At 44.3% G+C, this 15,465-nt stretch overlaps 1 protein-coding gene across 4 annotated transcripts in view; it reads right to left on the bottom strand.

Moving 5' to 3' along the window:
- Positions 1-15,465, bottom strand: part of LOC139539879 (breast cancer anti-estrogen resistance protein 1-like) — a 109,967-nt gene that overhangs the window by 44,536 nt on the left and 49,966 nt on the right. The window contains exon 1 of one of the 4 annotated variants that reach the window (XM_071343251.1): positions 8,254-9,338. The exons of the other annotated variants lie outside the window; for them this stretch is intronic. Coding sequence (XP_071199352.1) covers positions 8,254-8,265 — 12 coding nt within the window. The 5' untranslated portion in view covers positions 8,266-9,338. Of the gene's footprint in view, positions 1-8,253; positions 9,339-15,465 lie in introns of those variants that run through there. 4 annotated transcript variants of the gene reach the window in all.

The raw sequence follows: 15,465 nt of genomic DNA on the forward strand, positions 1-15,465 counted from the left end.
TTGATCGTACAATATGCATATTATTGTTATTATTGGATAGAAAACACTTTCTAGTTTCTATAGCCGTTGGAATTTTGTCTCTGAGTGGTACAGAACTATATCTACAGCACTTTTCATGACAGGGGTCAGATTTCAGAAATTTTTACCCCTGATCTGGAGTCTGTTTTTAAGGTGACAGTGAATGCTATGAAGAAACCGACACTGCCTACGTCTTCCTCTGGGTGTCTGTACGTCATCACGTTTTGAATGGAGTCGATTGCACAATCACAGCCACTATAAAAGAACAAAACGTGGAGGTACCTCCCTTTCTCGTCGCGCGCCTGAAGCGTGAAGGACATCGGACTTGCCTCATTCCAAATCGTTGTTTAGCCAGCAATATTTCTCTGGTCATGTTTTTACTCGTTATAGTTGTTAAAAACATCATAATGTAGTTAATTTGAACCGTTTTATAGCAATTTATATCCGTTTAGTGCGATTCTGAGGAATTTCTTTGTCGTGCACTTTCTAGCTTTGGGAACGTTTCGGGGTCTCGGTCGTTGTTAGTGGACATTTCGAAGGACAGAGGACATCTATCGACCAAAAGAAGATTACAACATAGAAAGGATACATTGCCCAAGAATCTGATGGAAGAACAGCTCAAAGTAAGCAATATTTAATATGATAAATCGTTGTTCTGTCGAAATATTTTAAACGCATATTTCGCCATTTTGTTTGTTATCGCGTCACTTGGCGAACCCTGTATTGAAAAGTAAGGATAATTTTAAAAATGTAAGTCAGCGGTTGCATTAAGAACTAATTTGTCTTTCGATTCCTGTCAACCCTGTATTTTTTAGTCAAGTATATGATTAGCTTTCGATTAAACTAGATCACTCTGAAAGCTGACGTCCCTCATTTTGATGCTTGAGTTGCTACTATTTTCATTGTATAACCACGGTTTTGTATGGCTAAATATGCACATTTTCGAACAAACTGTATATGTATGTTGTAAAATGATGTTACAGGAGTGTCATCGGAAGAATTCTGAGAAGGTTAGTGAAAAAATTAATATATTTTGGCGGTGATTACGTTATAGCGCTCTTTGGCTGGAATCGATGCTCTGGTAACGTTTTCACATGTGGTATGCTAACTTATCGATTTATTGTGTTTTTGCTGTAAAACGCTTAGAAAATCTGAAATATTGTCTGGAATCACAAGATCTGGGTCTTTCCATTGCTATGCTTTGTCTATTCTTATGAAATGTTTTATTAAGAGTAAATTGGTCATACACGTTGCTCTCTATAGTAATTCTAGTCGTCTTGTGATGGTCGGTGCAATTGTAAACTGTGATTTCTACCTGAAATATGCACTTTTTTCTAACAAAACCTATCCTATACCATAAATATGTTATCAGACTGTCATCTGAAGAGGTTTTTTCTTGGTTAGTGGCTATCAATATCTTAGTTTAGCCGAATTGGTGATAGCACCTGAAGTAGTAAGAAACTGATGGAGTTAGAAAAGTGGTGTATTTTGCTAACGTGTTTAGCTAATAGATTTACATATTTTGTCTTCCCTGTAAAACATTTTAAAAATCTGAAATGGTGGCTTTATTCACAAGATCTGTATCTTTCATCTGGTGTCTTGGACTTGTGATTTAATGATATTTAGATGCTACTATCTACTTGTGAAGCTATGCTAGCTATGCTAATCAGTGTGTGGGGGGGTGGGGGGTGATCCCGGACCCGGGGTAGAGGCTCGTTAGAGGTTAACAACAAGCTAAGCCGTGTTTTGGTATATTTCACTTGTGATTGCATGATTATAAATATTTTTTGTAATATTTTTGAATCTGATACGTTTGGGAATTTTCTTCTGCCTTTCAGGACCGGAACGAGGCTGTAGTTTTCTGAACATAACGCGCAACCCAAATGGCGTTTTTTTGTTATAAAAGTAATATTTATCGAACAAAAATAACATTTATTGTGTAACTGGGAGTCTCGTGAGTGCAAACATCCGAAGATCATCAAAGGTAAGCGATTAATTGTATTGCTTTTCTGACTTTCGTGACCATGCTAATTTGGGGCTAACTGTTCTAGCATTGATTGATACACTCACAAAAGCTTGGATTTCTTTCGCTGTAAAGCATATTTTCAAAATCTGACACGATAGGTGGATTAACAACAAGCTAAGCTGTGTTTTGGTATATTTCACTTGTGATTGCATGATTATAAATATTTTTAGTAATATTTTGCGCCCTGCAATTCAGCGGTTGTTTAGGAAAATGATCCCGCTAAAGGGATCCGTAGCACAGAGAAGTTAAACCAAATTGAACATGTTTCATTATTTATTTGAGACTAAATTTATTTTATTGATGTATTATATTAAGTTAAAATAAAAGTGTTCATTGTTCATTCAGTATTGTTGTAATTGTCATTATTACAAATATATATATATTTTTTTAAATCGGCCGATTAATCTGTATCGGCTTTTTTTGTCCTCCAATAATCGGTATCGGTATTGGCGTTGAAAAATCATAATCGGTTGACCTCTACCCCTGATCCTCAAAAGGCTCTACAGCTGCACCATCGAGAGCATCCTGACCAGTTGCATCCCCGCCTGGTATGGCAACTGCTCAGCATCTGATCATAAGGTGCTACAGAGGGTAGTGCGAACAGCCCAGTACATCACTGGGGCCAAGCTTCCTGCCATCCAGGACCTATATAATAGGCGTTGTCAGAGGAAAGCCCATAAAATTGTCAGAGACTCCAGTCACCCAAGTTATAGACTGTTTTCTCTGCTACTGTACGGCAAGCGGTACCGGAGCGCCAAGTCTAGGACGAAAATGCTCCTCAACGTTAGACTGCTGAACAATTCAGAAAAATCACCACCGGACAATTTACATTGACCCCCCCCCCAGCCCCTCTTGTACACTGCTGCTACTCGCTGTTTGTTTGTTACCTATGCATAGTCACTTCGCCCCCACCTACATGTACAGATTACCTCAACTAGCCTGTACCCCTGCACACTGACTCGGTACCGGTGCCCCGTGTATATAGCATCAATATTCTTATTGTGTTACTTTTTATTATAACTTTATATTTTAGCCTACTTGGTAAATATTTTCTTCTTCTTCTTGAACAGCATTGTTGGTTAAGGGCTTGTAAGTAAGCATTTCACTGTAAAGTCTACCCTTTGATTTGATTTATTCCTCCAGTAAAGCCCAATTATCCACCACATAAAGCAGGTGCCCTGGGGAACCCACGGTTTGATTACAACAGAAAACATTTGCCCCCAGGCCCAGTTGTTTGCAGCTGAACTGGGAGGAGAGAGAGATCCCGTCAACGCTAGCTAGGGAAGGGACTGGGTGCACTGTGTTTAAGAGATTAGGCCCATGGCAGGACTGCCAGTCACAAATCAAGGTCTGTTTCAAACCCGTAGTTTTCTCTGTAACATTGCTTAGACTTAAAGCTCTTTGAGAAACACCAGGAAATTATAATGTTTGGCAGCCACCTACATGATAACACATTTAAGACAAGGAATAACTTGAATTTATTTGCATGATAGCACACTGTACTGTATGTATTTGAGACACTAACACATCTTCATATGTTCGGTATGTACTCTACATTAGTGTTTAACCTATATCTGAAACCCTATGACTCACAGATGGTTGTGCACAATTTCACCTGTGTGGACTGACTGACCCTACCTGAATCAACCTTCCTTCCCACTAGTCCTTGCCTGTCACAGCCTGGTGTCTGTTATTACTACGCTCAGTGACTGTGTGACACCTGTAATCCCTCTGAGTGAAATGATGGAACGGACTAGGAGAGGAGTTTCACTGCCAGACCTCCTAGGGGGTGACAGGGGGGAATTCCATGCCAGCACCCAGAGCCCAGGCAGGGGACTGTGAGTCAGTCAGAGGTGAGTCAGGCCTGGGCAACATGGGTGAGGGTTACTCAGCTGAGCTCTTTGTAGGCTTGAGTAAACCTCCGCTCATTTGTCCACCACAAACTCCCCCACTCACTCACTTTTTTATTTTTTATTTTTTATTTCACCTTTATTTAACCAGGTAGGCTAGTTGAGAACAAGTTCTCATTTGCAACTGCGACCTGGCCAAGATAAAGCATAGCAGTGTGAACAGACAACACAGAGTTACACATGGAGTAAACAATAAACAAGTCAATAACATGGTAGAAAAAAAGAGAATCTATATACAATGTGTGCAAAAGGCATGAGGTAGGCAATAAATCGAATAATTACAATTTAGCAGATTAACACTGGAGTGATAAATCATCAGATGATCATGTGCAAGAAGAGATACTGGTGTGCAAAAGAGCAGAAAAGTAAATAAATAAAAGCAGTATGGGGGGTGAGGTAGGTAAATTGGGTGGGTAGTTTACAGATGGACTATGTACAGCTGCAGCGATCGGTTAGCTGCTCGGATAGCAGATTTTTAAAGTTGTTGAGGGAGATAAAAGTCTCCAACTTCAGAGATTTTTGCAATTCGTTCCAGTCGCAGGCAGCAGAGAACTGGAAGGAAAGGCGTCCAAATGAGGTTTTAGCTTTAGGGATGATCAGTGAGATACACCTGCTGGAGCGCGTGCTGCGGGTGGGTGTAGCCATCGTGACCAGTGAACTGAGATAAGGCGGCACTTTACCTAGCATAGCCTTGTAGATGACCTGGAGCCAGTGGGTCTGACGACGAACATGTAGCGAGGGCCAGCCGACTAGGGCATACAGGTCGCAGTGGTGGGTCGTATAAGGTGCTTTAGTAACAAAACGAATGGCACTGTGATAAACTGCATCCAGTTTGCTGAGTAGAGTGTTGGAAGCTATTTTGTAGATGACATCGCCGAAGTCGAGGATCGGTAGGATAGTCAGTTTTACTAGGGTAAGTTTGGCGGCGTGAGTGAAGGAGGCTTTGTTGCGGAATAGAAAGCCGATTCTTGATTTGATTTTGGATTGGAGATGTTTGATATGAGTCTGGAAGGAGAGTTTGCAGTCTAGCCAGACACCTAGGTACTTATAGATGTCCACATATTCTAGGTCGGAACCGTCCAGGGTGGTGATGCTAGTCGGGCGTGCGGGTGCAGGCAGCGAACGGTTGAAAAGCATGCATTTGGTTTTACTAGCGTTTAAGAGCAGTTGGAGGCCACGGAAGGAGTGTTGTATGGCATTGAAGCTCGTTTGGAGGTTAGATAGCACAGTGTCCAAGGAAGGGCCGGAAGTATATAGAATGGTGTCGTCTGCGTAGAGGTGGATCAGGGAATCGCCCGCAGCAAGAGCAACATCATTGATGTATACAGAGAAAAGAGTCGGCCCGAGAATTGAACCCTGTGGTACCCCCATAGAGACTGCCAGAGGACCGGACAACATGCCCTCCGATTTGACACACTGAACTCTGTCTGCAAAGTAGTTGGTGAACCAGGCAAGGCAGTCATTAGAAAAACCGAGGCTACTGAGTCTGCCGATAAGAATATGGTGATTGACAGAGTCGAAAGCCTTGGCCAGGTCGATGAAGACGGCTGCACAGTAATGTCTTTTATCGATGGCGGTTATGATATCGTTTAGTACCTTGAGCGTGGCTGAGGTGCACCCGTGACCGGCTCGGAAACCGGATTGCACAGCGGAGAAGGTACGGTGGGATTCGAGATGGTCAGTGATCTGTTTGTTGACTTGGCTTTCGAAGACCTTAGATAGGCAGGGCAGGATGGATATAGGTCTGTAACAGTTTGGGTCCAGGGTGTCTCCCCCTTTGAAGAGGGGGATGACCGCGGCAGCTTTCCAATCCTTGGGGATCTCAGATGATACGAAGGAGAGGTTGAACAGGCTGGTAATAGGGGGTGCGACAATGGCGGCGGACAGTTTCAGAAATAGGGGGTCCAGATTGTCAAGCCCAGCTGATTTGTATGGGTCCAGGTTTTCCAGCTCTTTCAGAACATCTGCTATCTGGATTTGGGTAAAGGAGAAGCTGGGGAGGCTTGGGCGAGTAGCAGCGGGGGGGGCGGGGCTGTTGGCCAAGGTTGGAGTCGCCAGGAGGAAGGCATGGCCAGCCATTGAGAAATGCTTGTTGAAGTCTTCGATTATCACGGATTTATCGGTGGTGACCGTGTTACCTAGCCTCAGTGCAGTGGGCAGCTGGGAGGAGGTGCTCTTGTTCTCCATGGACTTTACAGTATCCCAGAACTTTTTGGAGTTAGAGCTACAGGATGCGAATTTCTGCTTGAAAAAGCTGGCCTTTGCTTTCCTGACTGACTGCGTGTATTGGTTCCTGACTTCCCTGAACAGTTGCATATCGCGGGGGCTCTTCGATGCTATTGCAGTTCGCCACAGGATGTTTTTGTGCTGGTCGAGGGCAGTCAGGTCTGGAGTGAACCAAGGGCTATATCTGTTCTTGGTTCTGCATTTTTTGAACGGAGCATGCTTGTCTAATATGGTGAGGAAGTAACATTTAAAGAATAACCAGGCATCCTCAACTGACGGGATGAGGTCAATATCCTTCCAGGGTACCCGGGCCAGGTCGATTAGAAAGGCCTGCTCGCAGAAGTGTTTTAGGGAGCGTTTGACAGTGATGAGGGGTGGTCGTTTGACCGCGGACCCGTGGCGGATACAGGCAATGAGGCAGTGATCGCTGAGATCTTGATTGAAGACAGCAGAGGTGTATTTGGAGGGCAGGTTGGTCAGGATAATGTCTATTAGGGTGCCCATGTTTACGGATTTAGGGTTGTACCTGGTGGGTTCCTTGATGATTTGTGTGAGATTGAGGGCATCAAGCTTGGATTGTAGGACTGCCGGGGTGTTAAGCATATCCCAGTTTAGGTCACCTAACAGAACAAACTCTGAAGCTAGATGGGGAGCGATCAATTCACAGATGGTGTCCAGGGCACAGCTGGGAGCTGAGGGGGGTCGGTAGCAGGCGGCAACAGTGAGAGACTTATTTCTGGAGAGATTAATTTTTAAAATTAGAAGTTCGAACTGTTTGGGCATAGACCTGGAAAGTATGACAGAACTTTGCAGGCTATCTCTGCAGTAGATTGCAACTCCTCCCCCTTTGGCAGTTCTATCTTGACGGAAAGTGTTATAGTTGGGTATGGAAATCTCAGAAATCTCCCACTAATACTGATTGGTGGGAAACTACTTCATCTATTTATACACTAGCATCACTTCCTGGTCTCATTAATCCCTCATTCTGAAATAGCAAGCAGATAGCTAGCACGTTACAAAGTATTATCTGTATTGTCAGGTTGTCTTTCTCTAAAGGCATGGTTATCAAGGCCAGTCTGGGAATAACATTTGATTTGAAATAAACATCTCTCAGAAAAATTTAGCCTAAACCTTCCATCTATATATCCTCATTACAGTCACCAATCAAATACAGTTCATTTTAGATAGCTACAGGAAGCTACCCTCATCTAAATACATATATGGTGATGTCAGTGGTTTTTGTCCATTGTGTTACAAGCTTTCTAATGTGTGTGTGAATGCCCAGACTAGGGGACAAACAGTGGGACATACCAGCCCTCTCCAAGGGGTCGGCCCCAGTGCTGCTAAAGAGCATAAGCCTCTCAGACAGAAATACAGTATGGTCCTGTCAACCAAATACCAAACCCCTGTGTAATTACAGCACTACAAGCTGACAGAATGCCAACACTTTCAAACAATAGTAGGGAACGGCCGGTACTGCCAAGACTCCAGCAGCAGGACACTCCACTATTTTCTCTCCTCAAAATCTTAATCTTTCAACTTTCTCCTGAGTCAGCTGAGCAGCGGATCTCCATGGCTCTCTCTCCTGTCTGGCTGTTCCAAAGCCCTTTCTTCTAAGTGTCTTAAGCCCTCCAATCCTCCCCTTTCAGAAGAGAGGGGCCTTTCCAAAACATACAGGACAGAACCCTTTCTTCAAGAACTGGTATGAAAAAGACTAGGGAGTTTACTTCTGTTATTTTCTCATTATTCCACATTTCCCATTGTAAGTGTAGCATTGTAACTTCACATTTCTATCTAAAAACACACAACCCAATACACATAATGAGACACGTACACATAGCGCAGCACACAAATTAACTCGTGCTGAGTACCAACAAAAGGTAAGAATACACTTTTTTTTTTAAACTAAAGTTCTCACCACTCTTTTCCTATTCGTCCCTCAATGTCCTGCCCTCCCTCTCTTTTTTCCACCTCTCTACTCTTTCCCAGCTGGGGCATTTAGCATGTCCTAACCAAAGTGTTCACACAGCAATGAAAACAGCAAACCCACAAACATTGACATTACACACTCACCAGATAGTTCATTTTCAGCCCTATAGTGCGAGTCCGTCCGACAGACTCCGGACCGGAGTAACAGGGCAGAGATTTCGTCCTGGAAATAACCCCTGTGTCCTGGAAACAACCCCCTGTGTCCTGGAAACAACCCCTGTGTCCTGGAAACAACCCCTGTGTCCTGGAAACAACCCCTGTGTCCTGGAAACAACCCCTGTGTCCTAGAAACAACCCCTGTGTCCTAGAAACAACCCCTGTGTCCTGGAAACAACCCCTGTGTCCTGGAAACAACCCCTGTCTCCTAGAAACAACCCCTGTGTCCTGGAAACAACCCCTGTGTCCTGGAAACAACCCCTGTGTCCTAGAAACAACCCCTGTGTCCTGGAAACAACCCCTGTGTCCTGGAAACAACCCGTGTCCTGGAAACAACCCCTGTGTCCTAGAAACAACCCCTGTGTCCTAGAAACAACCCCTGTGTCTAGCCACCAGTTAAAGTTCCCTGTTGTCTCGCTCCCAGGCAGAAAGACTTAGTCAGATTCTAACACATTCTCCGGCACTGTGATCTCAGAGGGCAAGAATGAGACTGTCCTTTGCTCTTTCTCCGACTTCCTCTATCCCTCTCTCTGGCCAGTGGAGGGAGGGAAGAATGCTCAGTAACCTGACACCCACCAGTTCCTGCACATCCCGACATTCCCACTCCCGGTCTGTGATTGGTCGAAGGACCTCTTTTTATGTTAATGACTCTTGCCTTCTCTTCTCCCCCTGGCTGTGTGGAATGTTTAGTGCGTGTGTTCAGACCTTGGAGTGACACAGACACTCCATTTTTCTAACTGTTCAAGCAGCCGCAGAACACACATACCTCCCCCGGCCACCTTGGCTCACTCTTTTCTATCTCATCAATTCATCTCTATTTTTATTTTCTACTCACTTGGCATTTCCCTCCTCCCAAAAACGATTCTTATTTCTTATTCATCTCATCGGTCTTGCATTGTTGCTCAGATACATGAGCACATTATACACTCTGGTCTTAAACATTAATCACTCCAGCAATGTATGTCTAAACACATCTGAGGGCAGCGTGTATATTGTGCAGCACACACGTTCAAATCCATTCCCAGTACGCTAGTTCTAATTGTCCCCTCAGGTTACATTTCATTTGCTGGGAATAAGAAGAAACTAAAATCAACTGGGTGGAACTAATATGTCAGTGTCGCCCACGCAGACCCTAACTCAACAAACACACCGCAAGGCTTGTCCTTTGAGAAATCAATTTGGTAAATCAGAGTGTAACACAATAACTGTATAACGGTATAGCATAACTAGTTTCACAATGTAAATCTCACAATACTGTTAAAATGCTATTAAAGTACTGAGACTAATCTGGAGGTTGTTGAAGAAAGCGTTAAGGCCGTATCTAAGGTAGAGTTCACGGCTCAGGTCAAACAAACAATGAGGGATGACATCCAACACTTAGTCAATCATCTAACTCAGATTGAGCAGGTCAGGAGGTCATGAGGTCAAATGCAGACCCTACTCCTTAATCAATATTCCAGAACTAAATCAACACAAATGGCTTCCAATGGAACCATTCAGTCTCCAGACAGATATGTCAAACTCTCAAACATGACTCACCTTCATGTGGCATACACTGATTCAAATGTGGAGAGTGTGGGTATGTTATGAGTAAGAAAGGTACGCGGAAGAGAGTATTGGTATGAGTGAGGTATGTGAAGGTGAGAGTGTGTTTTCAGAAAGGTGGGAGCTGTGTGGTGTGAAGGGGGGAGGTGCCACATTATCCAGGTCATAATAGGCCTTACAGCATGAGGGCTGTGTGTAGACCACAACATAGCCTACATAGACAGCCAAAGTGGTGTAATGCAGAGAGGGCAACAACACATCCTACAATCATAGACCACGGAGAAGAAAAACACCACAGAAAGCACCAGAAATGTCCTTATTGGGCCAATGCTGCAGAAGCAGGCTGGCTGGCAGGACTGTGGGAGACAGAGGTGAGGTGACAGTCTAGCAGGGCTATTCTCACACTGAGCTGACATCCTCCCGTGGGCCACTGCTCAGGGGTAAAGGTCAAATCACTGAGGTAGCAGGCACGACTGTCAAGCCTCAGAACACACACCGAGACGAGGGAGCAAAACAGCATTAGGGGGCTTGAAGAGTAGGCTGGTGTCTCATCAAAAACATTCCCCCGATTGAATGTGATTGGAGAAATGTTCATTCTAATCTTGATATAAAGCCTGCCTTTCAAAAGCCAGAGGTCCTGAGGTGTCCATGGTGATTGAGCAGTTTCACTGAAGTAGACTCACTTCTGGCGCTCAGTACACACATATGCTAGCACACACACACACGTCTGCAGTTCACAGTTTTACATGGTCTCATGGGACCTGTGCAACAGTCCCAGTTTCTCTCATCAGAGCCTGGGTGAGATCACAGCTGTCAATTAAACAGAGAGCTAGACCAGATTAGACCATCACATCAGAGTCAGACACCATTTCAATTTGCCCCTCCTCCCTTCGTCCCCTCTCACTACTCAGCTAATGAGCCCCCCCACCCGGGCCCACTAATCAATCCCGTGGCCCAGGGTAACAGGCTTAGCTACCTGTCAACATACTGCACGACGATACGACAGGCATTCAATGAATCTACACAGAGAGACCTGTCCAGAGACTACTGCTGTGGTGGCTGAATATCACAGACAAGAAGATACAACAGTCAACTACCAGGAATAATCACAGGCGTAGACAGCTGCATCCTCAGCACATAATTCAGACACATTCATGTCACTGTTCTGTGGTGAGTTCTATCGTGTGCCCTAAGACTTTCAGTCCAAGTGGGTCTGCGTGGCTTGCATGTGGGGTCTGTGGGTTCTGTCGGTGCTGTGCAGCAGAACACTGGTCCATTGTGCTGGTGTTGTCCGGACCAGGGCTGTCCAGCTGCCCATGCATTCCTCACACCTACACACTGAGCGCCTCTCCAGGCCCAGCCTCACCCGCCACAGCCCTAGAGCCCCCTGCTCCGGTCAGCACGTAACCTATGTCACACAGACATTTTACACATGCCTGAAAACAATGTCTTCCCTTTGTTCTGTCTGAGGAGGGCCAGACTTATTATTGAGGAGGACAAGAGATGTAGGTCACCAAATGTGAATATGGAAATCCTGTTTCCTAGTGAATTGAGATTGTTTCTGTTTCTCTGATGGGAGCCCAGAGGTCCTTCCACTGGGGCTGTCACTGGGTGGGAGCCCAGAGGTCCTTCCACTGGGGCTGTCACTGGGCAGGAACACGGTCTCTCCAACTCTCCCTCCACTATCTCGCCAAAACCAACTCACAATGGTGAATCACGCTGATCACTAATTACTTAATTAACCCCTTGCAAATGACTTCTTCAATCATGCGTGTGATGTTTAGCATTTAATGAGCCCATTCTACAGTGAGATTTGGTGAATTTCAGTCTAAGCCCGTGACAATATGGGGTTTAGTATTCCATGATTTAAATAGATATTTAATCATTATTATGGTTTGACTAAACCTCAAGCTGTCATTTGGACTGATTAACAACACCACAGCTGTAAGCCTCTGGCTGGCGAGCCGTTATAATTGAAAGTCACTTATTTCGATTCCAATCAATTGTATCATCCACACACTCGTATCCAAACTATGCATAATAACAAAGGTTGTCCTGTGGGGAATGGGCCCATGCCGCACAACTGTGACATCATTCACAGCGGCTGAGAGTGAAACAATGCACATGGTTGTGTACGACATCCGCCCCCCCCGGTCAAAATGAATATTCACGCATCTTTGAAGGGGAAAAATTAAAGACTGATTCTTTTGTTGTGACTTTGTCAGTCCTGCTGTGCAGTCAATCACATACAGGCTTTTCAAAGTCTTATGAAGGAAGAGGGGGAAATCGTCCAACTACACAGTAATACACTCATCCACAACAAAACACAACCAAGCTTGTACGCACACGTTGGATGGACAGTGACACACGCAGGCACGAAGACAAACACACACACACACACACACACACACACACACACACACACACACACACACACACACACACACACACACACACACACACACACACACACACACACACACACACACACACACACACACACACACAGAGGACAAAGTTGTGTCCTCTTACAGGATGCTGCATCAAAGATTCTGACAGTGTGATCTGACATGTTGGATCATTGTTCCAGACCGCCAGTTTGCCCCAGTCCCTGAGGGAGGGTTTACCCCCCCCCCACCACACCACCATTCGTCTTATGGAGGATAAGACGTGGCTATCTGGGATACACAGAAGAAAATAAAAACATAACCCTACAATGATAAGAGAACAATAATCACTGTAAGTGTTTACAAATCCCCTCCCCCCGAGTAATAGGATTGATCTGAACAGCTTCAACATTCATTTCCATAGATAATTGCATTTGTTTATTCTCTGATTTTATATTTCATTTTTATTTGTTTTCTTATCAGCAAAGCTTGTTAATACTCTGAGATGATTAAAAACTACAAAGTGAGTATTTTTTTAATCAAAGCTTGCTCCACAATGCTGCCTGTTCCTCAGTATAAGCACTCTGCAGCACAGGGCAAATTTCCCTCTCTTTCGCTGCAATAAAAAAAAGATTAGCATTAATGTGGCAGGAAGTAAAACGGCATTATCTCTGTGTGTGCAGAATGGGAGGCTGATTGTATTTCCAGGCTAAACGAGGAACACTGTGTTTAGGGAGGAATGTCTTCCTCACTGAAACACACGCTGAGATGTTCTGCATGCAAAGGACCTCCTATAGGCCCCAAACGGCCCCCCTAAATATAAACACAATTCTTCCACAGCCATCTTAATTAGATTCTCCTGATTTGCTTTTTCATTTTAATCTCTATTATGGTTGGGTGTCGTTGCGACTGCCGTTGGTTTGGCCCACAGCTCCTCCACTGAGGAGTAATCCACTAGTGAAATCTGCAATCAGACTCTGGGCTCCTTGCATAAACACACACACTGACAAATGACATCGCTACTCTCACTATGATGTCGCCAAGACACCAGGGTGCCAGCCAGAATGCTGTTCTCTAATTCCATCATCACACACCCACACTCTGTCACACACACATACGGTATACACACACACACACACACACACACACACACACACACACACACACACACACACACACACACACACACACACACACACACACACACACACACACACACACACACACACACACACACACACACACACACACGCTCTCTCAAGACATACAGAAACACATATTTACTTACATAGACATAAAACACACACACTGAAAAACCCAAACACAGTGTTCCTTCCCCCCTGGTTGGAATGTAGGAATGTGACTCTAACATTAACCCCATAACGTTGGGGTTTCCAACCATCATTTCCAGGAAGGGGACAACCTTTTCCTATGAACACAATGGCAGGACTGAGTCACAACAAAACAATGCAGCTAGGTTGTCACTAAATAGGCATTACACAATTACAATATACTTGAAATAAATCTGTCATATTGATGTTCATCACTATGAGCAAATTTTTCAATGTTCCTAATCTATAGTATAGTTTGAACAATACAACTAAACCATTCTTTGGAGCAGATGCCTTCATGGACATTACTGATAACATAGAAGGATGTGAAGGATTTCAGCAATGCTCCTCCACATAATGGTAATAATCCCTCCATTCATAGGCAGAGCTGTTTCTCTGTAGATGCCTTTCACCTGCTCCATCTGAATGATGTGTGTTTGTATTCCGGGCTCTGCTCTGTGGTCTTGTCTGAGGTGTTGGGTGTGAACTGGATCCAGGCTGTAGCCCTGTATACAGGGAATCACAGGCAGCCCCAGAGAGGAGTTGAGGTGGGAGCACCGGAGTCAGCCATGACAGGCCATCAGTAGCTGCCATCTAATGTAATCTCATTACAATTCTCACTAAAGTGTGACTACAGCCTAATTTAATCTGATTAGTCAGCTCAGCCATTTGTAACTGTCAACTAGGCTACTATAATATTACCGCCATACAGCCTCCCTTGTGGGTGGGAATCATGGACCAGGCAAGCCTCGAGAGAAATATGGAATATAAATACACTTGTTCAAACGTTAAAGTATTCATTTCAACACAGGTACAACACCTAACCCGTGTCCAAGTGCCACACAAATGTTCCTAGCCTTGGTGAAACCATGACAACAGTTGACAGCTAATGAGGAATACATGAACAGTGTGGGTCAGGGTTCAGAGAGCTATAATGAGTTCTGTAGCTATGCACCGCACTCCAATCAGCTTTCTTGCTCCCGCATAATTCAAAAGAACCATTATAAAAAAATGTATCAGCCAGAAAACTATTCATTGAGGAGAATAACATACAGGTCAGCTGTTAACTAACTAGTCAACACATAGCAGGGTTGAGCAAAGCCATTGATAGAGAGATATATAAGTACTATAATGTATATGGCTCTGGGGCTAAAAGAGCACTACTGCCCCCTAGGAGATGACAGAACTCAAGGTACCATGGAATCAGTTGCCATCATAACATTTGCATTTGTTTATACTGCAAATATGAGACCAGCATACCATAATCATGTCCCAATGTCCTTGCAGAATGACCACAGAGATCTACACTGAGTGTACAAAACATTAAGAACACCTGCTCTTTTCATGACATAGACTGAACAGGTGAATCCTGGTGAAAGCTGGGATCACTTATTGATGTCACTTGTTAAATCCACTTCAATTAGTGTAGATGAAGGGGAGGAGACAGGTTAAAGAAGGATTTTTAAGCCTCGAAACATTGTGTATGTGGGCCATTCAGATGGTGAACGGGCAAGACAAAAGATTTAAGTGCCTTTGGTAGTAGGTGCCGAGGGCACCGGTATGTCAAGAACTGCAACACTGCTGGGATTTTCACACTCAACAGTTTCCTGTGTGTATCAAGAATGGTCCACCACCCAAAGGACATCCAGCCAATTGAAGTCAAGATGGGCCAGAATCCCTGTGGAACGCTTTCGACACCTTGTAGAGTCCATGCCCTGATGAACTGGGGCTGTTCTGAGGGCAAAAGGGGGGGTGCAACTCAATATTAGGAAAGTGTTCCTAATGTTTGGTATACTCAGTGTATGTAATTGGAGAGCCTTCGACCAAATAAGTACATGGTGTCAACCAGTCTTATATATTCCAAGCCACTATTGGCC

The sequence above is a fragment of the Salvelinus alpinus genome, chromosome 15, assembly GCF_045679555.1.
Source record: "Salvelinus alpinus chromosome 15, SLU_Salpinus.1, whole genome shotgun sequence".
Taxonomy (NCBI): domain Eukaryota; kingdom Metazoa; phylum Chordata; class Actinopteri; order Salmoniformes; family Salmonidae; genus Salvelinus; species Salvelinus alpinus.